The 24,369-nt window shown below is 52.5% G+C and overlaps 10 protein-coding genes across 12 annotated transcripts; 5 read left to right on the top strand and 5 right to left on the bottom strand.

Annotated features, from left to right (window-relative positions):
* Positions 1-1,990, top strand: PPTG_01439 (hypothetical protein). Its single transcript, XM_008894747.1, has one exon. The coding sequence runs from the start codon at positions 79-81 to the stop codon at positions 1,849-1,851; it is 1,773 nt and encodes a 590-aa protein (XP_008892995.1). The 5' UTR covers positions 1-78; the 3' UTR covers positions 1,852-1,990.
* Positions 1,991-2,034: 44 nt separating this feature from the next.
* On the top strand, positions 2,035-3,010 carry PPTG_01438 (hypothetical protein). Its single transcript, XM_008894746.1, has 2 exons — positions 2,035-2,318; positions 2,390-3,010. The coding sequence occupies exons 1-2, from the start codon at positions 2,088-2,090 to the stop codon at positions 2,948-2,950; spliced, it is 792 nt and encodes a 263-aa protein (XP_008892994.1). The 5' UTR covers positions 2,035-2,087; the 3' UTR covers positions 2,951-3,010.
* Positions 2,980-5,598, bottom strand: PPTG_01437 (hypothetical protein). The gene is made up of 5 exons (XM_008894745.1): positions 4,976-5,598; positions 4,516-4,909; positions 3,679-4,441; positions 3,512-3,622; positions 2,980-3,437 (listed from the first exon to the last, which is right to left on the bottom strand). Exons 1-5 carry the CDS (start codon positions 5,565-5,567, stop codon positions 3,051-3,053), a joined length of 2,247 nt encoding a protein of 748 aa, XP_008892993.1. The 5' UTR covers positions 5,568-5,598; the 3' UTR covers positions 2,980-3,050.
* Positions 5,599-5,692: 94 nt separating this feature from the next.
* PPTG_01436 (hypothetical protein) lies at positions 5,693-11,227 on the top strand. Its single transcript, XM_008894744.1, has 3 exons — positions 5,693-6,042; positions 6,118-6,864; positions 6,899-11,227. Exons 1-3 carry the CDS (start codon positions 5,746-5,748, stop codon positions 11,168-11,170), a joined length of 5,316 nt encoding a protein of 1,771 aa, XP_008892992.1. The 5' UTR covers positions 5,693-5,745; the 3' UTR covers positions 11,171-11,227.
* A 510-nt stretch (positions 11,228-11,737) lies between these two features.
* On the top strand, positions 11,738-13,705 carry PPTG_01435 (hypothetical protein). 3 transcript variants are annotated; one of them, XM_008894742.1, is made up of 8 exons: positions 11,738-11,968; positions 12,033-12,120; positions 12,193-12,278; positions 12,365-12,482; positions 12,553-12,727; positions 12,811-12,958; positions 13,028-13,194; positions 13,286-13,705. In XM_008894742.1, the coding sequence occupies exons 1-8, from the start codon at positions 11,954-11,956 to the stop codon at positions 13,332-13,334; spliced, it is 846 nt and encodes a 281-aa protein (XP_008892990.1). In that variant the 5' UTR covers positions 11,738-11,953; the 3' UTR covers positions 13,335-13,705. The 3 variants fall into 3 exon arrangements, with proteins under 3 accessions (XP_008892990.1, XP_008892989.1, XP_008892991.1); XM_008894741.1 differs by having other exon boundaries at positions 12,547-12,727; XM_008894743.1 differs by having other exon boundaries at positions 11,738-12,120.
* Positions 13,706-15,069: 1,364 nt separating this feature from the next.
* On the top strand, positions 15,070-16,690 carry PPTG_01434 (hypothetical protein). The gene has a single exon (XM_008894740.1). The coding sequence runs from the start codon at positions 15,188-15,190 to the stop codon at positions 16,418-16,420; it is 1,233 nt and encodes a 410-aa protein (XP_008892988.1). The 5' UTR covers positions 15,070-15,187; the 3' UTR covers positions 16,421-16,690.
* PPTG_01433 (hypothetical protein) lies at positions 16,596-17,545 on the bottom strand. Its single transcript, XM_008894739.1, has one exon. It carries the CDS (start codon positions 17,510-17,512, stop codon positions 16,682-16,684), a length of 831 nt encoding a protein of 276 aa, XP_008892987.1. The 5' UTR covers positions 17,513-17,545; the 3' UTR covers positions 16,596-16,681.
* Positions 17,546-17,587: 42 nt separating this feature from the next.
* PPTG_01432 (hypothetical protein) lies at positions 17,588-20,192 on the bottom strand (the record flags this gene model as incomplete). The annotated part of the gene is made up of 11 exons (XM_008894738.1): positions 17,588-17,792; positions 17,865-17,912; positions 17,996-18,415; positions 18,474-18,641; positions 18,712-18,779; positions 18,843-18,978; positions 19,152-19,277; positions 19,339-19,479; positions 19,557-19,645; positions 19,723-19,915; positions 20,031-20,192. The coding sequence occupies 11 exons, from the start codon at positions 20,190-20,192 to the stop codon at positions 17,676-17,678; spliced, it is 1,668 nt and encodes a 555-aa protein (XP_008892986.1). The 3' UTR covers positions 17,588-17,675.
* A 148-nt stretch (positions 20,193-20,340) lies between these two features.
* On the bottom strand, positions 20,341-23,076 carry PPTG_01431 (hypothetical protein; the record flags this gene model as incomplete). Its single annotated transcript, XM_008894737.1, has 1 exon — positions 20,341-23,076. One exon carries the CDS (start codon positions 23,074-23,076, stop codon positions 20,341-20,343), a length of 2,736 nt encoding a protein of 911 aa, XP_008892985.1.
* A 362-nt stretch (positions 23,077-23,438) lies between these two features.
* On the bottom strand, positions 23,439-24,276 carry PPTG_01430 (hypothetical protein; the record flags this gene model as incomplete). The annotated part of the gene is made up of 5 exons (XM_008894736.1): positions 23,439-23,466; positions 23,538-23,638; positions 23,706-23,783; positions 23,852-24,084; positions 24,174-24,276. The coding sequence occupies 5 exons, from the start codon at positions 24,274-24,276 to the stop codon at positions 23,439-23,441; spliced, it is 543 nt and encodes a 180-aa protein (XP_008892984.1).
* Between the last annotated feature and the right edge of the window lie 93 nt (positions 24,277-24,369).

Genomic DNA, 24,369 nt, shown 5'->3' with positions numbered 1-24,369 from the left:
AGTCGCAACGAAGACAGTAGCCCCACGATACCCAAGAAGCTGTCTCGGCATCTATTACATCTCGTCAGTCGCGCGCAGATGAGTCCGAGAGAAGCAGTGCGAGAACCGCCTCGCTCACTCTGGCGCCAGGCACTGATTTGGCCTTCTAGTCCCGCGTTACTCAAGAAAAACGCCCGTGTTGCAGCTCTAGAAAGGAGTCATAGAGGTAGTAGTAACCAGAACGAGCCATGTGTTAGTTCTAGTGAGATTCAATCCACCGTGGACACAACAGTCTTCGCGTTGGAGCAGCAGAATGACCAGCCACAGGACAAAGAGACTCATGTACTCCAAGCAGATAAGAGCATCAGCCCTCGCAAAGCGGCCGCAAAGGACAACAACCTCCTCGATCTCAGCAGCTCGGTCAAGAAACCCGAACTTTCGGTCCTCAAACTGACACAAGGCAGTGCTATCCACGCGACGACATCGGCATCGTCGTTGAAAGTACTGCAGTCATCACTTCCCGAGCCACCACTGAACATCGTCAAGCGTGCGTCGCTCTACGAGGAACTTCGCGAGTTCTGTGCTAATTGTGACGCTCAGATCACCATGTTCCCAGACTACTTCAGTCACGAGGAGAAGCTTATGGTTCAGGCAGTAGCTCAGGGTCTGCAGTTGGGCTGTCAAGTTGGTGAGAAGAGCGTCGCGGTGTACAAACTCCTCGGTCACTCACAACAAGGCCAATCACTGCGTTCGTGTCCGCCTCCTATTAAAGGAAGCAGCAACAACGTCGCCGATGACGTGTATGTCGATGTTCATGAACTGGCTCAGCACGGCAAAGACGGCTTTATCGCAAAGCTGAGACTACGTCGGCTGAGCTCTGGAAGTGGACTACGCCGCAAGATGCTTTGGGACGTAGCAGAGTTGAGCTCCACAGCCGATGGCATGGCTGACCCTGTCGGTGAAGGTGAAGGTGGTGTGTACGCAGTGCAGTCTCGATCTAGCGGACAGAAGCTTGCGCTCTTCAAGCCTGCCGAAGAGGAGAAGTTCGTGCGTGAAGGACTCTTCGCTGGAGAAGGAGCTGTTCGTGAGGAGGCAGCTTACGTGCTTGATTCACGCAGCAATGGCTTCAGTGGAGTGCCACCCACGGCTGTGGCACAGCTTCGGCTTACGAATGTTGGGCGAGCAAAGCAAGGAGCTGTCCAACGCTTTATGTCGAGCACTATCGGTAGCATGGAGAGCTTCGGAATGCCCTTTGACCTCGACAAAGCTCGCGAGTTTGTTCCGGTAGAACAAGTCCACCGCATTGCGCTGTTGGATGTGCGCGTGTTTAATACGGATCGACATCCAGGTAACATTTTACTGATCGGCGAGAAGAAGCCATATACCATGGTGCCTATCGACCACGGCTGCATCCTTCCAAGCTGGTTCCACTTGTCCGAAGCGCGTTTCGACTGGCTCGAGTACCCGCAAACCCTTGAGCCGTTCTCGCCTGCGGCCATGCAGTATATCGAGGCACTGGATGCTGAGAGAGATGCCAAGACCTTGCGCTCGCTTGGGATTCGCGAGGAGTGCGTGACCACACTTAAGATCTGCACTCTCTTTTTGAAGCTGGCAGCTACTCAAGGCAAGACTCTGCACTGGATGGGGAACTTCATGACACGCGATGGGTGCTTCCAAGAGCCGTCGCGTCTGGAACTCGCTATTCAGAGCGCATGCGAGCGTTCCGGTATCCCATACACGTTCAAGCCCAACAAGTTCGATGAGCAGCGTGGCGAGATCGAAATCGGCGTGTTAAGTCGCCGTCCACCCAACGAGTTTTTCCTCGCGCTCGAGCGTTTGCTGCTCGAGGCGATTTCGAGTGACAAGTCCTAGACTTTAGTCTCTGATGCACGCAGGTTAGCAAAGATATCAACTCTACATGGCAGCAAACCAAGTCAGTAACTAGTAAACGTATGTCGACGCTAAAACTTGAGCAGAAGCAGAGTAACCTCAAACTGTACCCCGGGTTTTGTTACATTTTTGTTACCTTTTTTATACAGTTACCTTTTTGTTACACTTTGCTAAGTATACGTTTTGACCTTTTTGACTGGAAGAGCTTATTTGGAGCAATGACAGACTCACGGCGCCGCGCTGCCTCCTGCTCGTCGGACGAGGCCGACTGGCGCGCATGCGTGGAGTATGAGACGAAGCGCGTGGTAGTGGGTGACCTGGAGGTGCAGGTATTTCAGATGGAGGAACTTCCGGTGGCTGCATCACTATTCATGCTGGCCGAGATGGATGCCAACGTGACGGAGATCTCGGGCACACGCCTCTGGACGGGCTCGCATTTCCTCTCACGGGTAAACAATTATTAGATTCGCACTGCATACTTGTTGCAAAGAGTGTACTAAATGGTACTGACGTGTTGCAGTATCTATGGCGCCACCCTGAGCACGTTCGTGGCAAACGTGTATTGGAACTGGGAGCTGGTACTGGCATCTGCAGCATCGTGTCGTCCAAGCTCGGAGCTGTCAAATGTTTGGCTACTGATGGTGACGAAGAAGTGGTGGAATTGCTCACCAAGAATATTCAGGTGAACGGGGCGGAGGGCGTAGTGACTGCTCGCTCGCTGTTTTGGGGTGATGAACCATCGGCGCAGACATTGCTGGAGGAATTCCCAGGTGCGCTGACGGAAGTGGACGTTGTGCTAGCCGGTGACGTTTTGTATAAAAGCGAGTTGTTGCCGCTACTTTTTGCCACCGTAACGCGGGTGCTGACTTCGGATGATGACATCGAGCGAGCGTTTGTACTGTGTCATATTCCTCGTGCCGATGTAACCCACGACCTCGTACAGAAGCAGATCATAGACTCGGGCCTCAAATTTGAGGAGGTTAAGCTGCCGGCAGAAGATGTTGCAGATGCTGCTGCAGAGCTGGAAGAATGTCCCGTAGAGGATGTCGAGCGTGCAAGGCTGTATTATATCACCAAGTAAAGAGCCGAGGGATGAAGCATGCCAAGAGCTTTCAGAATAGCAGAATAGAAAATTATCTTTTTCAAACTTGCTGTGTATGCAGCTAAAAACTGGTTAGTCCTTACTCGTCATCGCTGCCTTCGTCACTCGAGTCGGAGTCGAGCAGACTGAATGCGTTGACAGGGGCAGATGGTTGGTTCTTTCTCCTTGCAGGTTGTGCTGCAGATTCCTCCTCTTGATCCTCTTCGTCAGAGCTGTTATCCACCTCCTCGTCACTTTCTTCATTCTTGAGTGAAACTTCCTCCAGCTGGCAATACTTCGCAATGCTCGTTGGCGTGATATCCTTGCCACTGTAGTCGGGCGGAAGGAAGAAGAGTGGCAGAATGCCATCGACTGTGTCGCGCACCAGCTCTGATCCAGCACGCTGGTGATCAGGCCTGCCACGACGGTCCGTGCGGTAACCACGCTTCTCAGCGTACGCTTCACACAGCGTCCACGGTGTCCATTCCTGCAACGAGAGGGTCATAAGTAAACGGCTGATTAGAGCTATGATGGACAGTATCTGCGTTGCGTTTTACGAACCAATTCCTCCTCTAAACCGTCGAAAAGCTGTGTACGAGGCTTCAAGTCCAAGATTTTTTCCAGCACAACGTGCTCTGCGAGAAAGCGGACAGCTGAGTAAGGCTCCCGAATCTAGCAAAACAAGTTAGACCACTGCTGTATACCAAATCATCTCTGATCTACCTTACCTGCGAGTACGGATACAGTCCACTGAGCTCCTGAAGATACTTCGGAACGCCAGCGAACGGGAACACGAGACCTGGGCAATCACAAATGCAGATTTCGGGAGAAATCATGATCGTCTGAAGTCGCTTGGTATGTCCCGGTGTGTGTGATACACTCACGATCTTCTTGCCTGCCAATGCGTTCAACACGCTAGATTTGCCCACGTTCGGGTGTCCAATAAGTCCGATGGTCACCTTAGGCGTGTTGGCCTGACCAATAGCTCCAGCACTGCCTGGTACGGATGGATCGGTTAACTCTGCAGCTAATGCCGACTGTAGGCGCACTTGAAAGTGGCCCTTAAGTTCCGCATGCTCCTCACGGTCGCATCTGGCGCACAGCAAGTAGCCTCGAGCGATGGCGTCTGCTTCGTCCTTGACATTGGCGTCAGCGCTGCTTGGTCGTCCACCCGTCGCGCATGACATACACGCGACGACAGCATCGTCACATCCACAGTGCTGACACTCATGAATCGTGGGTGATCCATCGTCGCCAGCGTTCCCATTGCGAGCACCACGGTTCTTCTGCTTGCGTCTGCTACGACGCTTTCCGACAGCCTTCTTCTTCTCCTGCACTGCATCGAATTGTGCCTGCAAGCTCTCTTGTTCCGTCAAGCTCGCATTCAACTCCTCCGCAAGTTCCTGTGCCTCTGTAGCACCAATCCCACAAGCCACGAGGATATCTATAGCGCCCATAATTGCAGATGCGTCTCCCACCTCCAGCTTCTTGCTGTACATGTCAAGAAAGTCTGTTAATAAAATGTTTGAGCTCGCAGCAATAGCCACTCAGTAGAAGTATTTTACCTGAGCACTCGTCGACGAGTACTGACGTCGTTATCGCCGTATACAGCGTTCGAGCGGGAGGAAAAGCACACGAGCTGTGCGAGGGGGAATCGTCCGGCTAAGTAGCGCTTCCAGAGCTGCACTACAGCAATCGGGATCAAGTCCACCTTATTGAGTACCACAACCATTGGTTTCTTCAGCTCCTTGGTAACGAGGTCGTACACCGACGCAGGAATGTGCAGTAACGGGTTGCGCACATCAGCCACGACCACAACGTGCGTGGCACGCTCCGTGACGCGCCACAACTCACGCCAGACCTCTAGATTGTGTTCAAAGTGGTTCAAGTGCTCGTTGTCGTATTTGTCGTGAATCTTCGTAAGCCACTGGTCGAACATGAGACTCTCGTTGTTGTCCACTGTCAGAACACACACCCCGTCAGCATGAGCCACAATGAAAGCCACTTAGCTTCATTAGCACAAACCTTTCTCCTTGGACATGCTGTATGTCCACTTGGGTCTCTTTGGATGGTCCAAAATGGGGTCCCGTTCGCTCACAGTAGCGAGTAATGGTGTCTCTCTCTTGGCCAATTCTAAGGGACGCTGTCCTTCCATGAGTCTCAGCTGGATCTGCTCCTTGGTCTCCTTTACGAAGAAACTGGATAGCTCCTTGCCTACCGCGTCCTTGTTGTTCTTGCCCAGCGCCACCGTGAGCTTCAGTCGAGAGCTAAGATCATTATCCAGATCATTGTTGCGTACGAAGAAGTCGGGCTCAGTACGGAACGCCTCAACTTCGGCATCCTCCTCCTCCTCGATGGCAGCCGGTTTTTCAGCGTAGAACTCTTTATATTGCGCGTTCTGTATGTCCAGCGCCGCCTCCTCGTCTCTGCGAGAAGCCAGACGCTGCTTACGCGCTCGAAGCTGCTGCTTCTTTTGTTTACCACTAAAGCTGGCGGAGGCAGAAGTCTTTGCACGCTCCTTGCGCTGCTGCTTGAGTGTGTCCAGCTCCTCGCGGCGACGTGCCAGCAGCGCAGCCTCGCGCTTGGCCTGCTCCAACTCGACGTCCATCAAGTCCATTGCGCTTTGACCAGCCAAAGGGATGGCTACATATTACTGAAATGAGGTAATTACCGCGATAGAGTGACTGAAGCCATGTTTGTTTTCAATGTGTCTCTTCAAGATCGCAATGATCAAAAGGCGCGACGCGACTTCAGTCTCAAACTTCAGACGCTCGAGTTGAGACGACAACGACAAGATGCAGCTGCGCCACTTGACGTCGCTACTGCAGGCCACGGAGGGCATGTGCAAGGTCACTGCCATTGCCTTCTCGCCGAATAACCGCAGACTTGCAGTGGTTACGGTGGACCGCGTTGTGCATTTGTTCGACGGACAAACTGGAGAGCGCAAGGACAAATTCTCCACCAAACCCGCGGACAAGGGCGATAAGAACTACATCGTGCGTGCACTCGAGTTTTCGCCGGACTCGTCCAAGCTCGCGGTGGCACAAAGCGATAATATAGTCTTTGTCTATAAAATCGGCCTAGAATTTGGGGTAAGAAGAGCATGCGTTCACTTATTCTATGTCGTTAAAATAAGCTGACTCTCCTCGACGATAACATGCAAATAGGATAAGAAGAGTATCTGCAACAAATTCCCGCAGCCATGCTCCGTGACGAGTCTTACGTGGCCCAGCACACACCCGAACGAGATCGTATTCGGCCTGGCAGACGGCAAGGTGAAGGTCGGGCAATTGCGTAGCAACAAACCGGCCACGCTGTACGCTACTGGGTCCTACGTGTCCCGTGTGTGTAGCAATCCGGAGGGCACCGCCATCCTTTCGGCACATTATGATGGAGCGATCTACCGCTTCATTTTCGACGACGTGACAGGTGGCCCTACACACGCTAAACTTGTGGTCCACTCATGCGTCCCATACGCTCTCTCGTGGGGTGAGAGTATCGTCGCAGCGGGTAACGATCGTCGGGTTTCATTCTACGATAAGGATGGCGCCCAGTTGCGCACTTTCGACTACTCAGGTGATGAAAAATGCGGTGAGTTCACGTGCAGTGTGTTTAACCCGACAGGCGAGTCGGTAGTTGTGGGTAACTTCGACTCGTTCTACACATTTAACTTCCAGCACAAAACCCAGTCCTGGGAGCTCGTGGGTTCGAAGAGTATCCCCAATCTGTACTCGGTCACAGCGTTAGCGTGGAAGCACGACGGTAGCCGTCTAGCTGTTGGTTCTGTGTGTGGAGCGTTGGATTTGTACGACGCCTGTGTACGTCGCTACCGTTACAAGGGCAAGTTCGAGTTCACGTACGTATCATTGAGTCAAGTGATCGTCAAACGTCTCGCTACTGGAGCGCGAGTTGTTGTACGCTCTGCTTTTTGGCTGTGAAATCACCAAGCTGAACGTGTTCCAAGACCGATTCCTCGTCGGTAACACAACCAACACTCTCCTGGTTGGCGACCTTGACACTGCACGTATTAGTGAGGTGCAGTGGCAGTCCACTGGTGCTGAGAAGTACATGCTGGATAACGAAAGCGTATGTATCGTATACCAAGCCGGTGAGCTGTCTCTGATCGAATACGGACAAAACGAGCTCTTGGGATCAGTGAGGACAGAACACCTTAACACCCACTTGCTGAGTGTGCGTATCAATGAGCGTCCTCCACCCCCAATGCCTCAAGACGGCGGTGACTCGAGTCCACCTCAAGAGAACAAGAAAATCGCGTATCTTCTAGACTTGCAAACGATCTGTATCACCGATCTCCACGCCCGTGGCGCCTCCACAGTCAATCACGATTCTCGAGTGGACTGGCTGGAGCTCAATTCCCGTGGAAATTTGCTCTTGTTCCGCGATAAACGCCGCCAGCTTCACCTGTTTGATCTTGACACGCAAAAGCGCAGTACACTACTCAACTACTGCAACTACGTGCAGTGGGTGCCTGAATCGGACGTGGTTGTAGCGCAGAATCGAGGCAACTTGTGTGTCTGGTACAATATCCGTGCACCAGACAAGGCCACAATCTATCAGATCAAAGGTGACGTCGAGCAGATCGAACGTGGCAATGGACGTACAGAGGTGATCGTGGACGAAGGAATGAACACGGCGTCCTATCAGCTAGACGAGTCATTGATCGCATTCGGTGCTGCTGTGGATGACGGACAACTCGTGAATGCGATGTCCATTCTTGAGCCATTGGAGCTTACACCCGAGACTGAGGCTATGTGGAGTCAATTGAGTCAGGAAGCGTTGACACAGAACGATCATCGCATTGCTGAACGCTGTGCTGCTGCTCTTGGAGACGTCGCTCGTTCGAGATATTTGAGAAAGCTGAACAAGCTGGACTGGCAGGAGAAAGATCGTCTCAACGGGCTTGCTCACTGGAAAGTTCGCGCTCGTCTTGCAGTGCTCAAGAATGACTACCGTAGTGCTGAGCATTTGCTCCTTGCACAGGGTCAAGTTGACGAAGCTATTGAGATGTACCAGCACTTACACAAATGGGAAGATGCTATCCGCGTTGCTGAGGCGAAGAACCATTCCGGATGTGAGCAGATGAAGAGAAGCTACTATGATTACCTAGTAGAGTCCCGTCAAGAGGAGAAGGCTGCTGCAGTCAAGGTCAAGGACGGCGACTACGCTGGTGCAGTGAGTCTCTATCTCAAAGGTGGTTTACCAGCAAAAGCTGCGCAGTTATTGAACCAGAGAAACCTTGGTCGCGACCACAAGCAGCTTATGGAGACTGTAGCCGACGCATTGTACTCGGCTGGATTGTTTGAGAAGGCAGGTGACCAATTCGAGAAAATGGAGCAGGAGAGTCGTGCCCTTGCTGCGTTTATCAAGGCTAACGCCTTCCGTAAAGCGGTTGAGCTCTCGAGGAAGCACTTCCCGGACAAGGTGTTGCGTCTGGAGGAGGCGTGGGGTGACTATCTCGTCTCGCAAAAGCAAATGGACATGGCTATCAACCACTATATCGAAGGCAACGTGCCGACCAAGGCAGTCGAGGCTGCACTTAACTCACGGCAGTGGGCCAAGGCCAGTCAGCTAGTGGAGACACTGGAGGACGATGTGTCTCTACCATACTACCGTCGGCTTGCTCGCCACTATCAGGACGCTGGCAATCTAGAGCAAGCCGAGCGATGCTTCATCAAGGCTGATGCTGCTCGTGACGCCGTCGAGATGTACACTCGAGCCAACAAATGGGATGCGGCGTACCAGGTTGCACTCAACCATTTGGACAAGTACGAGACCGAGAGGCTCTACGTAGAGCAAGCACACCGCATGGAGCGTGCTGGTAAGTTCAAAGAGGCTGAAAAGCTCTTCCTGACTGTCAATGAGCCCGATCTCGCTATCAATATGTACAAGAACCACAAAAACTACGAGCAAATGATCCGACTCGTGACCAAATACCGCAAGGATCTACTCAAAGATACTCATCTGTACTTGGCTCAACAGCTGGAGCACGAAGGCAACTACAAGGAAGCAGAACACCACTTTGCCGAGGCTGGAGAGTGGCAGGCTGCAGTCAATATGTACCGGACGAACGACATGTGGGACGAAGCTATCCGTGTTGCTAAATTCCACGGCGGTATCAATGCCTCGAAGCGCGTGGCTTATGCGTGGGCGATGGATCTGGGTGGCGAACAAGGTGCGAAACTTCTCACTCGACTTGGACTCATCGAACCAGCAATCGACTATGCTATTGAAAGTGGAGCCTTCGAGCACGCCTTCGAGCTTGCACGCAATTGTGCCACCAAGAAGCTGCCAGAGGTGCATCTTAAACATGCGTTGTTCTTGGAAGACGAGGAGCGATTCAAGGAAGCCGAGGAAGAGTTCATCAAGGCAGGAAAACCCCGTGAAGCACTGGATATGTACGTACACCAACAGGACTGGCAAAACGCCATGCGCGTCGCGGAAAGTGCGGATCCGGCGTCTGTGGCTGATGTGTTTATCGCTCAAGCACGGCTCTGGATTGAACGCAAGGAACACCAGCGTGCTGAAGGCTTCTTCCTAAGCGCCGGAAAACCGGAACTGGCTCTTGCTGCGTATCTGGAGGCTGCGATGTGGGCTGACGCAGTGCGTATTGCTAAACGCCATCTCCCTCACAAGCTCATGGAGGTGAATATGGCTCACCAACGTGCTATCTTCTCTGGAGGACCGAAGAAGAAAGAAGAGCTCATGGAGGCTTGTGAGATGTGGGTGGCTTCTCAGCAGTACGTCCAAGCAATCGACGCGTATCTGTCGATTTCTATCGACCAGATCAGCGACCTTGGAGAGCTTGAAGAGCTGTGGGCGAAGGCCATTGAGCTTTGTGCCAAGCACGACCCGAGTCGCTACAAATCGATCGTGGAGGAGGTGGCGTCACGACTTCTTGGAATGTCTTGCTTCGATGCCGCAGCACAGCATTTCCAGTCTATTGACAAGATGAATGAGGCTCTGGACTGCTATCTACGCGTGAATAACTGGACTGCAGCGCAGAAACTGTGCGAGCAGCATGCCCCTGAGTTGCTACCTCGTCTCGAGCGAGCGCAACAGGCCAGTGCCTTTGGATCAGCTTCCCACCACGTTGAGGCCAAGATGGCTACAAGCTCGTACACTCCATCAGCCGATACCAAAGTGCAGTACGGGTCCGAGAAGAAGGAGTCGAAACTCAGCTCTGAAGGTGACGACGCTGGACGCGGTACGAGTGCTCTTGACGCGTGGATGCAGCGTGGAGAATGGGACAAAGTGCTGTCTTCAGCAGCCAAACACAGTGCTGGATCACTCGCCAAGTACTTGGTACTGCGATGCTCGCGACTGTGTGAACACGACGAGATGTCTACAGCGATCAAGACGATATCTGACTATGGCATCCCACTCGACTCGGATGCGCTGGATATGACGGAGAGACTCGTTCAGAAGACGCTTGCATGCGGTTATACAGTTGAAGAGGATCCTGAACACCAGGCAGCGCTGCCAGAGCTCGTCAAGTGTCTGCGCAAGCTTGTGAAGGATCTGCGTGCGAATAGCAAGGAGTTCCCCAGTTCTCGAGTACAGAAGATCGAGCAGTGGCTACTAGTGACGCACTTTTTCGCTATCAAGCACCAGGCAGCGAACGCTGGCCTGGATGACCTGGTAGCCAAGATCAGTATGTCGCTACTGAGGTTTGTGTCTGTCCTCCCTGCGGACAAGATGTTTTACCTTGCTGGAGCGGCTGCGAGGAAGAAAAAATGGCTCAGTGCCGCCTTCGTGTACTTTAATCGATACCTTGATCTATGCGAGGCTATTGATGATGGCGACGCTAGCAACCTGGATAACACTGACTTCGTTGGCACTGATATCCCATCGCCACTGGACTTTGCACTACCGGAAGTGCACTATCTTGCTGAAGAGAGCGCCCGTGAGGAGATCCGCGACTGGGTGTTGACGATCTCTATGGACCAGCAAGTGGCCGAGAAGCTGCCCGAGCGTGCGTGTCTGCATTGTAAAGCTAGCATCTACGAGGCGGCACTGCAGTGTCCGGAGTGTAAGACGGCGTCTGAGTCGTGCATCGTCACGGGCTTCCCTGTGGCCGCCAAGACGACAGTGCATTGCGCCACCTGCAAGGTCATAGCTGACCGCGAGACGTGGAACAAGTGGGTCAAGCAGTTCGGCAACTGTCCGTGGTGCTCAGCTCCGCAGAAGATGAGCTACTGAGTAGCTGTGCACGCTTAGCTTTACCATTAATGATGACTCATGCACTTCAACTTGCCTTTTTTTTCTGAAGATGTCGTTAGCCTACCATTTTCTTTATTGGTGTGGCTGTTGTACGTGAGGAACAATACGAAATATAGGAGAGCGGCAGACACGGCAAGTAGGTTTTGGCTTAAACTCAATGAGTAAGGAAACTAACGCCCTACCTGACAAGTAGGGCTGCCTATTGGGTCTAGTGATCCATGGGTTTCAATTTATGACGGAGGTGGAATGGCCGTCTTTTTAGAAACTCACTACTTTAGGGTGACTAATTAGGGGGCCGGTCCCCGCCCAGCCAATCATAAACGTGAAATTTTATTATTAACCAATCCTCGTATTTCACTAAAAACTCATTTGGCATGGTTTAAAAAAAATCCCACTTACTCCGATTCTAGGCGGAATTATAGTTCACCACTCCTCGCTGTTGGATCACCGGTACATGTAGTGGCCAGCAGTGGAGCACCCTGTACAGCCCGTGTTGGGGTTTGTACGTCAACTCGTGACAGCAGCTTGTCAAGCTAGTCGAAACCCCCGCCATCAGTAGATCTATCTACAGTAGCAAATGTGACAACGAACGCGCCGTTGGATCGCAGATGTGTAGCGCTACGTAGCACTGGCAAATTTCAGGTGTGGAATCGACAGTGCTGAATCAGCGTCGACACCATCGCAGGCACTCCACTTCGAAATGCAACTTTGACGATCACCTTATTTTCGACCAATTAGCGGCGCCACTTCCAGCTACACAAGATGGCGGCGACAAAGGTGAGCAGACCTTGCTGTGCTGCGCTGTGCTAGACGGCTTACTCCCTGCTGCCTGCATGCACAGCCCAAATGGAAAAAGACCCTCTACGCGCCGCAGCCTTACGAGGACAACTACGTCGATGAGACGTTCCTGGAGCAAATGCGGACGAACGGTGAGCTCACTTTGACTGAAAGAGTAGGAGCCTTAGGGCGACGTTGTATTCACTTTCGTTCTACCTTTGCAGCTAACGTGCAAGAGCACGACTACGGGGGCATGGTTCGCTCAGCCGCAGCCATCACACAGCAGATATGCGCCGTCTTGATCTTTTTCGTGCGTATCTAAAGCGATCGAGAGGGTAGCAACTGAATTGACTTCTTACGGAGGACTACACTGTCTGGCACTGTTAACATTGGCAGTCAGTTTTCGAGTTCGTCCGTCAAGATGCAGTCTCCGCTGTGCTGCTGGGCGGTATTGACGTGTTCCTGGCAGTAGTTGGCTTTGCTGTACTTCGTATCTACCTCGGTCTACCCCTGCGTGAGTATGCTGGCAAGTGCTGCAACGCTTTTTAGCTAAATGTAGCTCTTCGTTGATTTGGTAGACGCAGTGGACACACTGAGCTCGTGCCTGCTCTTCTGCGCCACGCTGTCACTGCTGTCGCCCGTACTGCGGACACTCACGAAGTCGTACGCGGACGACACGATTTGGGCATTGGTAACGTTTCTGGGGCTGCTACACCTCATAACGCACGACTACAACTATGTCAACTCGGGCATCGGTCGGTAAGGAAGACCGCAGTACGCAGCGAGACCCACTATCGTCCCACTAAAGAGTGCTCCGTGTTTACTTTTATTGTGTGTTCCAGCTTCAGCGGCACCATCTCACTGAACGCCGCCATCTTCACAGCGGTACTGCTAGGTTCGAGACTGCAGTCGAATGAGCACGTATTCGCGTTTGTGCTACTGGCTATCGAGATCTTCGCCATGTTCCCCATTTTCCAGCGCGAGGTCAAGGTGCGTGGCATTGGACGCATGGTGCCTTTGCTGAATATCTAACCTGCTGCATTCGTCTACATGCTGCAGCGCCACTCGGAGCGGCTGCACCTCATAACGGCAGTTGCGCTGTTTGCACTCTCGTCGACACTGACTTGGCAGCTCTCTGGCCTGCTGAGTGTGCTAGCAGGTGCCTTCGTTCTCTTCCTGGCCTTCGTGTGCCCGCTCTGGTTCATGCACGTGCAGGAGTCCAAGAAGTACGTCTTTCCGTCAAATATTTTTTTCTGCCATGGTGATGCGCATCCCTCGACTGACGCACGAAAATCACTCGTTCTTTTTGTGTTGCAGTGAGATTCTCGGCCCTTGGGATATTGCACACATCCAGCCCGAGCAGTAGCTGCGCCCGTGACGGCGATAACCTAGCAGTTTGGGCGTCACCTCAGCGTAGTGACGGCGTAGGAATCGTGGCTACGGAGCAGCATTGACTGCATGGCCTCCGTCGTGCTTTGCCCGCCATTCGTTCATTCAAATGCACCAACGGACACGCGCCAAAGCAACTTCAAGCACCGTTGCACACCGTTTCGTTCGCCGCATTTTCTTTCGAACCCGCCAACTGTAACTGAATAAGTATCTTTTGCCCGCAGCGTGCCTCTTCGCGCGCAATGCTGGACGAACGCAGTTATTTGATTGTAGTAATTTGATAGAGTGAGATCGGAGACTGCCGAGCGCTGCAAGGCTCTTCTTCCGCCCTCAGCTGCCGTCTGCCCGCACTCGTCAGCGAGAATTGCCGGCGAGATTGGCGCCGTGACGAGCATGGTCCTCCCTGCAAAGAGACCCTCGAAGCTCGCACCCCTTCGCCGTACTAGGGGCAAATTAGCTGGGAGATCGGGTAGGGCGCGGAACTTCCGCCGGAATAGCCTCCAAGTTGGTCCAAACCGCTATTTAGAAAGCTGCGCTCGCAAGCTACAACTGATTCCTGCAAGTGAGCCCGCCGCATTAGCATTAGGCGCATCAACCAGCGTTTGACGACCACGTTCGAACGCGTCTCCCTGCAGGCCGTGCTGACCACTCATTTGAGCTCTGCGCCCCTTCATGGTGCAACAAGAACAGTCTCCTGCGCATCGGGACGTTGAAGTGCATCGCGGCCCCGACTTGACCAGCTTGGTGGAACCAAGGAGACGGAAATGGTGGCCATTGTGATACGGTTTAATCCCTTGGCACATGACGGAGCAATATGCGATGGTGGCCAAGCAACGCGGGGAAATACACGCGATCACCGGCAAAATGAGCTCGTACAGTCACAGAGTGTGCGGCCGTTGAAGTGGCGGCCAATCACTGCTCTCCACGGCTGATTTACGTGGGCCGAAGTTTTTCATCGTGGCAGAAGTTTCCACGAACCCTGTCTAGTCTTTGTGCAGGTCAAATTTGCAGCTCACTTCAACGCCGCAGTATCCGGCGGCGAATGCCCGCCCCACACCCACACGCCATGATGGCCATGGGCGCCAGCAGATGGCAGCGCTCGGCTATCCCTATGCTTGGCTACTGCTTGGGCAGGCGGCGGCGGAGGAGATTCAAAACTCGCGCATGCCAACGGTTACCGCTGTCCGCTGAGTCCCGCCCCTGCGTCGCGCTTCGCTTCGAACATTGCGGCCTATCCGGGGGTAACGTTGTCCCGCTGAGTTTTGATAACAGCGGCAAACCGCCGAGTAACTGTGGCATTGCATGTGTGCTTGCTTGTCTATGACTGGCGGGCCGGGCCCTTGTAGTTCTGTTGGCTTCCATCAAATGACTGACACTTTGTAAGCAGCTTCAACGTCGACGGGTCGACCCGCCAGAGAACCATGGAAGAATGCTCTCCGTCGCATGAAGCGTGGCGATTGGCTAAAAGCTTCAACTAACGCCGCCATTGGCCGCCTGGCGTACCTCGCAGGAGCGGCCGCTAGACCCAAGGGGGCGCCGCCATGAGTCGGCAGAAAAAAAAGGAAAGATTGCAACGCCTGCTCATTTGAGCTTTCGCCTGCAGCTGTGCAAGTGCGCTCCCCCCTCAACACTAAGTCTCCTTCTCTGTGGCGCCGCGTTCCCAAGCGCCCGCCTTCCTGCTGCCCACTTGGCGATCGTTGCCGTCTTGTCGTCCCCCCCCGTGTATCTTTTGTGTGTGCGCTATACCATCACTCTCGCGAGCGTGCATCGTCATCCTTCTAGAACAACCGAAGCCCCCTTCCCCCTTCTCTCTTCAACGCATCGTTCACTATGGCCTCCGCCGCTGTGCTCAAGAGTGCACGATCCCACCCCAAGCTACTGTCGCTGCAGCACGTGGACGACGCTTTCCTCTCCTGCAGCGGCAACGCGCCCATGACCCCACTGGGCAACGACGCACCGCTCTTCACCGCCACCGTGTCCCCGCGCGATCCCGCCGCCAAGCTGGCTGCTGCAACCTCAGCACAGGCCTCCAAGGGGCAGTCCAGCCCTGTGACCAACGCATTTACCAGCCACCGCGTGTGCATCCCGTCTTCAGCCTCGAGCGATGATGCTTCTGACGATGAAGACGATGACACCGAGGACGTGTCGCGCTCCTCCGGATCGGCCTCGAAGCCCATCAAGGGCAACACCGGTCGCTGGACTGAAGCCGAGCACAAGCTCTTCTTACAGGGTCTTGAAACCTTCCCCTACCGAGCCTGGAAGAAGATCGCGACGCTCATCAAGACGCGTACCGTCGTACAGATCCGCACCCACGCGCAGAAATACTACCAGAAGCTGGAGAAGGAGGAGGCGCGTCTTAAAGAGCGCGAAGCTCAGGACCGTGCAGCCATTGCATCTGGTGCTACGCCCTCCTCAATCCCCACCAGTCCCGCCTCGCAGAAGAAGAAGATGCATCTCATGCGCAAGCGCAAGTGCTCCATGCTCGACATGGACACGGACACCGATAGCGACGCGTCTGTGCTCCCCAGCGTACCCAAGCGTCTTGCGCGCGAGCAGCCTCTAGCTGGTCAAATGTCCCCCAAGCAGAAGATGCCGTCGCTCTCGGGTAACAAGGTCTTCTTCGCCAACCCGATGGACACCCGTTTCATGTTCGCCCGCAACATGAAGAGCCACACCGTTATGCAGCCGCCGCACCAGCTGCCTCTGGACTTTGCTGACGCTGCAGCTGAAGCAATGATCCTCGACTTCGCTGAAGACAAGGCCTTGACCGACTACTCGTTAGACTGCGTGGACCAGACTCTCGCGTCTATCGATAACGACGACCTGCTGGAGCTCACTGAGGAGGAGCTTGATTGGTTCTCGACCACGGAGGAGAAGGCTAGTGTGGTCAAGTCTGAAGCCGTCGAGACGACGAACGCCGCACCCTTGTCGGAGCTTGACACGGCCGCTCTGGGTGGGGATAATTTTGCTGGCGACTTAAGTCTTGACGATGCCGATGACGACTTTGTGTTGGACCCAGAAAAATTCCTGTCGAGCTACTTCGCCCCGAACGACAAGGCATGAAATGGGAAGGGCGACGTCGTGGTGGTCACAAGTGCTGCAGCTTCCTCGTAGAGCGCCGTCCCATTTGTCCGTCCGTCCGTAGTTTCTTGTCCCCATTTTTTGAGATCCCCCTACCACCCAACTTCCTGTTATGTTGGGCATTCGAGCTGTAGCTGGTGCCCTTCTTGAGAAGTGTCCTATTATTATTATTATTCAAACATCAAAACATTTTTTTTTTTAATCTCAGCCTGAATTTGGTCAAGTTGAAGTTTCTAAACGGAGTTAGGGCAGTATAAATGGGGTTGTGTTGATTTCGAAGAGCAGCACGCTCTGGTCATGGTGGACGACCGCTAGTTTCACCGGAATTTGGCTGCAGGTCAACTGTGGTCTGCAATCAGCCCCTGCGCAATCGTCCCCGCTTTCCAAATCGCGAGCTTTGCTGTTTTCAACGACTCGGCGTAGATTTCGCGGGTTGGGTGGCGCGTCTCCAAAGCGACACACTGCAACGCGAAACACAAGCGCCAATTTCTTCGTTTTTTGCGCTTTCGGCTTCGCCAACGACAACTCTATTGTATCATCGGTTTTACTCGTTTCGACGCCGACTCTCACGGTTTTCCAGACATCAAACGCAACATCGCAATGCTCTCCTTCCGTCAAATGTCGAGGTACACTTCGGCCATCATCAGAACTCGACGCCGTCATTGTCTCGAGGCAACGGCGCGGATGCAGCTTCTGGTCTTTCAGGAATGCGTACACTTCCATACACGCGAGCGAAACTCGCGTATCCTTGAATAGCATAGCAGTGAATCCAGCGACGCTCAACGCTTGGGCTTCTTCGCCTGCTTGAGGCATGAGGTAGACCACCAAGGCCCCTCGCTGTAGTAGGTAGTTGGCCTCCTCAGGGTAGAGCGATAGCCCCGTGAACTTGCCGGTTGATGTTGGCGGAGCCGTCGTCTTGGCAAGAGCGTTGGCTGGTGGAGGATCTCGACGCTGTTGCTTTTTGACACTAGCACCCATGTTGAACAACAGACGCCCACATTGCTGCGTGATGTGCGTGAGCCCTGTCACCGGGTCGTACTCGCCCACGGACACACCCTTACCTGGATGTGCCATTTGGATGGAAGTGTGTTCTGATAAACTCTTATTTTTATCAAGTGAAACGTAGCGGAAAGATAGTAGCGTTGTAAGATTTAGTTTGCAGATTGCAACTGCTTCAACTTGTACAGTATATTCATCGTCCCCTGCTGCACATGTAATCTACTTCGAAGTACGTAAGCTAAATAGTAGTGGTCGAGTCTTTTGACTTCGGCGCTGGCGGCTCCACAGCTACGATCCGCTGGCGCAACTCCTTCGAAGTTATAGACAACCACTCGTCGTTGTCTGCAGATTCGCCCTACCGAATGACAACAGAACACCATGTCAGCAAAGCATGCTCTCGTTGTACAAGTATTAATAGATTTCCTACCTTGTAGTGTACTCGAATGTACGTGCCCTCCACGGCTGCAACCTTGGCCTGTACAGCGTCACGAGCAATATCGTATTCGTTAGCTTGCCTCCCAGACACTACAATAGGAGCAATTGATCCTTATGACGAACCTCCATGTTCTCGAATCGGATAGTCGAGCCTTTTACTGTGAGGTACTTGCGGACAGCAGCCTTGTCTTTTGTTGCGCTCTTGGGCGTGATAGCGCCTACTTCGTTGGACTTTGAGGCACCTTTTGCTTTCTTCGGAGGTGACATCACGATGGCCGGCTCCTTCGCTGCTTTCTTCTTTGAACTTACCACAGCTTCCTTCTTCCGCTTACCCCCACTGCTCCGTACCGCACTCTTCGATGCAGTGCCACTTCGTCGTCCCACACCGCCACTGGACAAAGAGCAAGGTCTATCCCCGGCAGCAAGACAGCGGTGGCAAAGTAGTGAATGAGGTAGGTCTTCAGCCACTGTATCAGCCAGATCAGAGTGAACGCAGCGAACGTGGGCCCAAATCTTGCATCTTGAGCATTCAAACCATTGTTCCTATCAAACCAACCACGTTAGTAATCAACCAAGAACGTAAAAGGTGAAAAATAATTACCTCCACTTCGGTATGATGGTTATTACTACTGCAGTATTTGCCACAGGTGCAGCTGAAAATCCAAGGATCATCGCCCATGAGTTCTGGGCCGCACTGGGGTTCTTCAAAGATCTTCGTTAGGAACGAGTCCATGTCAATCCGCACACTGTCGGGAAGACACTTGCAGATCTAGTAGCATTAAGAGGAGCGTTAGGGATTAATACTAATGAAAGGGTACCAGATAACTTGTCTGCCTTACCTTGGCTTTCAATCCATACGGAATCCAATGCAGGGTTGCGAAGTTGACAGCTTCGGCAATGTTAAAACCTAAACACAGATTCTGTCAGAGTCCACACAATTCGTAACAGAACGACAGGAGATTAATCATACCGAGATTGAATCCCTGGTGGTATGTTGCCGGGAATGTGATGATAAACTCTCCTGGCTTCTGGAAGGCTCGATAGAATGGAACTCCAAACTCCTTCAGTCGCGCTGGTGAGATCAGGGATGTTTTGTGTCGTAGGAACTGTTCAAACGGGTTGTGTGTCGATACAACAAAACCACGTCACAATTAAGTCTTCTAAAAAAGGGGCGTTGAAATTGTTAAAGGGTTTTTCCTTGTTGCCTTTGTTGTTGTTTTTCGGGAACCTTGGCTTGGGCGGTTGTTTCCGGTTGGGGGGTTTTTCAGTTTCCACCAACCTTTTGGGCCAAACCTTTTATAACCCAGCACAGCATTCTGTTCGTACCAGCATCAGGAGGAACACCATACCAAAACTTAGGTTTTCCCGTGTGCACGTAGTTGATGCTGTATAGGTCCATATCTTCCTGCATAGCATTAAAATATCAGCACGTTGCCGCTCAAAGATACATTGCCCGTAATACATACCGTGTGGAACGCGAACATTGCCCTCCACATGCCGAAATATAGCATGGACTGCGTCACCCCTGGCAAATCAATCTTCCGAAGTATCGTGTTGAGGTCGTTCAGATTCCACGACAGTGCATCTGCGTCGCCAAATAGCGTGGACTGATTGCAAACATCCGTTAAAAACTCAGTACAACAACAAATTGTCCTGTAAAGTTCTCAAATAAACAAGTACTCACCACAATATCTGCTCCATAGGTGGGCGGGTCCATCGTTCCCCTCAACCCCTTCCAAAACCGTCGCTCCACCTCTAATGGGTCTTCAGTATCTGCATCAAAAACAGCAATGACGAGTTAGTGCCTTGTACAGGAAATCTGTAGATTCCAGCTGGCAACTAGTTGCTACCTTCCGGTTCCTTATCCGTAGCAGCATCAGTCATGGCCTGAAACTCAACAGGGCTCATAGTCTTCCTCTCCACGAGATCCACATTGAAGATGCCCTTCTTACCAGCCACGTGCTGGCATACAGGGGCTCTAACTTGGCAATCCAATTGCGAAATGTCATACGAGCGAGTGAACCAGCCACGGGGAGGGATGACCTACCAAAGATACACAACCAGAGAACATAATCAGAAAATCAGATCAGAAAATAACGGCAACTGAGCGCAAAATTCGCCTTTCTGCAGCATTCGTTGTTTTTATTCATGCTTTTACCTTACAAATGCCGATATTGGCGCATTGCGGTTCGACCACGGTGCGGATGTACGTGGCGAATGACTGGAACTCGGTGCGCGTGGGGTAGAATTCTGGACACCATCCACCATCGGGAGACAGCGATGGGGGCGTGGAGCTGCTGTTAGCGTCGCTGGGGCACATGGGCGGAAGCGCTTAAATGAAGCGTCGCTAGAAGCCTAACGTAATTCGAGAATAACGACAATTTGTTTGAAACATGTTTTATTCAATATGAGCGAAATATGGCTTGTCTATGTCGATCGACCACCGAAAAATGGCTGCATCAAGTTGGTCAGTCGTCGGTGGAGACAACGGCAGTGTCCACAGCTCCGCGACGACGTCGCGTCCGGCTGACGTCTCGATTGTAGTCGTGCTCGGCGAAGTCTTGAGCAAGAGCCAGTAGGTTAATCTGACTGCCGAGTCGTGCGAGTGGAGCGTGGCGTTCCTGGTACACTCCTTCTGCCCGCAGAATCGACGAGAACTGCTCGAGGATGTTATTTTCCACAGCTGTGACCGAGGACGGCGCTGGATGCAGCCGCCGCGACGGTCGTCGTGCCATATTTGGGCCCTGGGTATTTCGCATACTGAGGCGGCGCGAATGGATAGGCACCGACTCGTCCAGCGGACACGCGATCTGCAGGCGAATGGAGCGCAGCAGCTTCTGGTTCTCGTCCACCACGATCTGTACATGCGTCGCCGAGTCCTTGGACGGGAACCCATGCTCCTCCCACTTGTAGCTCTGCAGTTCAGGTCGACCACCCGATTCATACTCGAACACACCGAGACGAACGTTCCGCTTTTTCAGCATTCGACGCAACTGTGTGAGGTTGATGCGTTTGTCGGTGTGGGCTCGGATCACGAGCGTCGCGCCATTCCGAAAGACTCGGTGGTCTAACCACGCTTGTAGTGCCATCCAGATAATAGCAAACCAGAGCAGATTAACCACTAGGAATGCGAGTGGAGCATCGATGATCGGCTTCTTGATCCAGTCGATGAACCACTTGGGGTTGGGCACGTTGAACGTCCCTCCACTGACTCGATCAATGACATCGAAAGACAAATTACCAACGAAGATCATGCGAATGATGTCCAAGTTGCGCTCCAGCTCATCACGGACACGCAAAGACTCGGTGAGGCGTCGAATGTTGATATCAAACCCTTGCGATACGTGTGTCAATTGGAGTCGTGAGATGCCTTCGAACTTAGTGATCAGCGTGTCGAGTTGTGTACGGAGACGCTCGATGAGCTTGATGGAATCCTTGCATCGCACAATGACGCTATTTTTACGTTCCAAGAGCTGCAGACACTTGTAAATCTTGGAGCCGGCGATGTCGACGGGTACAGGTGGCAATTCCAGAGCCTCCACGGACTCTAGCAGATACTGAAGACACTCAATGAGTAGAATCATGTGTCGTGCTGCGTCGCTTAAGGACTTTTTCACCGCCTTCAGAGAGTGCTCGCCATGCTTACGGTAGTTGCGGATTGATGTGCGTAGCTCTACAAGCATATCGCTCAGCACAAATGTGCGCACGAAGAAGTTTCGGATGAAGATCTCTCGACTGTTAAGACCCATGAACGTCGTAAGAAGCGCCTCGTATCGCTCAGCTCCAGGGCCACAGAGAAGACATCCATCCCGTCCGAGGAAAAGAACGTCGTCTCGAGTGATATCGTAGCAAGCGTAGATCTCACCCAACACTTGCTTTAACTCGTTCTCACGCTCACCTTTATCCAGATATTTGCAGGCTGGCAACTTGGGATCCATGGATGCAGCCGTAATGAGGTTGTATTTGTTGCGTTGGTCGGCTTTACCCATAAACAGCATGTCGAGTACACTGAGCTGGTAGCGAGAGAGCAGGTCGTGGATGATACCCGACGAATCTTGATGAACATCTACCAGCAACCGCGCCAATAGGTCGAAAGGGATAGCGCGCTCTGTGTGGTTCATGATAGCGTCGATTTTGACTCCGTAGAGGACAGCGCCACTCACGTGTAGATGCATACCAAAGTTTTCAACTTGGATGACACCATCGCTCTCGGGGAAGTTGATTTCAGCCTCAAAGTTGATGAAGCGGATGGCATCAAAGTCCAAGATCTTGACTTGTGTGAGGCCCGGGGTCACTTCAAAGTGCGTCTCTGTAGGCTGCAAGTCCAGTTTGGAACTAAATAGTCCTCCTTGACAGCGCTCCATTGCGCCCAATCGTTCATTTAATGCCGATATTTGGTTAGCACCGAAAGGTAACCATTCCCCGACTAGCGCGTGTACCTGTGAGAGTACAATACTCTGCTTCGCCTCCTTAGTCATCATATTATAGCCACGTGCAGACTCGGTTGCACGTAACTTATTGCTGGTTGGCTCAACCAAGTAGCTTGTGCTAGAGCGAAGACATGACGGAATATAGGGCGACGACACGTAAGACACATCTTCACACTCAGTTATGGTACTCACTCTCGAGTATGACCCATCACTGGTCACGAGGTGGAACTCTGAGCCGTCGTAGCGCACAAGCAGTAACTGAGGGCGTGAGTTTGCTGAAGGAGAAACACCTGCTTCATTACCTCGAAAGGATCCTACGGGGGCGTATAGGAACGTATCGGTATCCTGTTTCAATTGCTCTGGCATCTGCTCCACGATCGACAATCCACGAAAAGAAGCCTGGTACGCTGTGACCGGTTGGTAGTCCACAGACGAAAGCTTAATGCCGTTCACAAGCTTGGCTTCCCACAAGTCATCAATGACGGACTTAGCTTCTTGAGAGATGCGAAGCCATCGCCGATCAGTGTGCCGCTTGAACGTAAGCCAGATCAGACTTGGAGAGTAGTCGAAAGGTAAGACACCGGCGTCGATTCCTTCATATAGCAACACAAGCAGAGCCACCTGACGGATCCAGGTTTCTTTCGATTGCACGTTCCGAGCTTGCTGCGCGTATTTGCTGATAATGTACAAGACACGACAGTGCTCAGTCGGCCAGCTCTCGGGTGGGCCGTACCAAACAGCATCCCCCGTACCGCCGTTCATCCCGACCGCCATGTTGAGAAGGAGCCAAACAGTCGTGAACCTGCTTTGTCAAGAGACGCCTCAACACTGTCAGTGTAAGTACACCAGTGTATTTTCATGCAAAATTCCCATGCCCGACGTGTCCGTTCGAGCAAGTGCCTTCATTCTTCTTGCTACCTGCTTCTCGCTCCTCACATACTTGATTATCTGTCTCTCGGTTCTTCTTCTATTGCTAAACGACCGGTCGTGCGATCACCACCCCTGGATGTATTAGGCGGACACACGGCATCGCTGAGTTATCAACAAAGACCAATAAGGTCCTGCGTGTGAAGTTCTCTCGGTCTGTGCGATGTCAAGGCCATTGAGGATGGCACTAGACTTTTGAGATGACAAGTCTACTCGCCCTTTATGCACGTCACGATCCTAATCACAGCAAACATAACAAATTCTTAATTATCATAGCTTCACATCAAATATCGTAACGCCAAACTCACCAGTCGAACCCTTCGAAGAGCCCTGATCCTTGTGTTGCTGTGGTTTCCTTGATAGACCATTGACGGTTGCGGATGTCTGACAATCCCATAGCCTCCGATATCTGCAACGGCACCACGCCATGTCATCAGTCAAATATCTCAATACGCCCGGTATTCAGATCTACACACCTGAGCAGCGTTCAACGCCCCCTTCTGGTCCTGTTTGTTCGCAAATACGAGCAGAATCGAGTCCTTCAGCTCTTCTTCCTGCACAAGCACAATAAAGTCAGAACAACACAGTCAGAGAATAAATAAATCCAGAGGTTTGTTCTCACCTCCAGCATAGCGTGCAGCTCCTGTTTGGCGATATTGAGGCGGTCGACATCGGCCGAGTCCACGACGTAGATGATGGCGTCTGTGTTGGGGTAGTAGCACCGCCAATAGGGCCGGATGCTCGTCTGGCCGCCTAGATCCCACACCTGGAACTTGATATTCTTGTATTGTAGCGTTTCCATGTTAAAGCCAATTGTAGGCACGGTCTGCTCGATCTCGTCCGCTTGCAGGCGGTCTACCACAGCAAAGAACACAACAATGAGCTCCTATTAAAAAAAATTATCAGGGATTTTAGTTATCCCCTTCGTTCGTCGCTACACGTACAGAGAATTGTGGTTTTGCCGGCGTTGTCGAGGCCCAGGATGAGGATGCGCACCTCCTTGCTGCCGAACAGCGCCGCGAACACTTTGGACATTGCGATCCCCATGACTGCGTTGCTAAGACTTACGACCTTCTTCGAGTGTACAGTATGTCGATTTGTGGGAGAGTGAGCAGTGAAGCGGGGTAAATGGCAGTAAAG

The sequence above is a fragment of the Phytophthora parasitica genome, assembly GCF_000247585.1.
Source record: "Phytophthora parasitica INRA-310 unplaced genomic scaffold supercont2.3, whole genome shotgun sequence".
Lineage (NCBI taxonomy): Eukaryota > Oomycota > Peronosporomycetes > Peronosporales > Peronosporaceae > Phytophthora > Phytophthora nicotianae.
The sequence above is the reverse complement of the archived record's forward strand: the minus strand, read 5'-3'. Positions and strand labels throughout refer to the sequence as shown.

Excerpts from the sequence above, each read along its gene's own strand:
- PPTG_01434 (XM_008894740.1), top strand. The coding sequence starts at position 15,188 with ATGGCCTCCGCCGCTGTGCTCAAGAGTGCACGATCCCACCCCAAGCTA.
- PPTG_01437 (XM_008894745.1), bottom strand. The coding sequence starts at position 5,567 with ATGGACTTGATGGACGTCGAGTTGGAGCAGGCCAAGCGCGAGGCTGCG. Across the intron at positions 3,623-3,678 it reads GACTGTATCCGTACTCGCAG|ATTCGGGAGCCTTACTCAGC; the intron begins GTAAGGTAGATC and ends TTGTTTTGCTAG. Across the intron at positions 3,438-3,511 it reads ACGGTTTAGAGGAGGAATTG|GAATGGACACCGTGGACGCT; the intron begins GTTCGTAAAACG and ends CTCTCGTTGCAG.
- PPTG_01435 (XM_008894741.1), top strand. Across the intron at positions 12,279-12,364 it reads GCGCCGTCTTGATCTTTTTC|TCAGTTTTCGAGTTCGTCCG; the intron begins GTGCGTATCTAA and ends TAACATTGGCAG. Across the intron at positions 12,728-12,810 it reads GTCAACTCGGGCATCGGTCG|CTTCAGCGGCACCATCTCAC; the intron begins GTAAGGAAGACC and ends TGTGTGTTCCAG.
- PPTG_01438 (XM_008894746.1), top strand. The coding sequence starts at position 2,088 with ATGACAGACTCACGGCGCCGCGCTGCCTCCTGCTCGTCGGACGAGGCC. Across the intron at positions 2,319-2,389 it reads GCTCGCATTTCCTCTCACGG|TATCTATGGCGCCACCCTGA; the intron begins GTAAACAATTAT and ends GACGTGTTGCAG.
- PPTG_01433 (XM_008894739.1), bottom strand. The coding sequence starts at position 17,512 with ATGGCACATCCAGGTAAGGGTGTGTCCGTGGGCGAGTACGACCCGGTG.
- PPTG_01436 (XM_008894744.1), top strand. The coding sequence starts at position 5,746 with ATGCAGCTGCGCCACTTGACGTCGCTACTGCAGGCCACGGAGGGCATG. Across the intron at positions 6,043-6,117 it reads AAATCGGCCTAGAATTTGGG|GATAAGAAGAGTATCTGCAA; the intron begins GTAAGAAGAGCA and ends ACATGCAAATAG. Across the intron at positions 6,865-6,898 it reads CTACTGGAGCGCGAGTTGTT|CTGAACGTGTTCCAAGACCG; the intron begins GTACGCTCTGCT and ends GAAATCACCAAG.
- PPTG_01439 (XM_008894747.1), top strand. The coding sequence starts at position 79 with ATGAGTCCGAGAGAAGCAGTGCGAGAACCGCCTCGCTCACTCTGGCGC.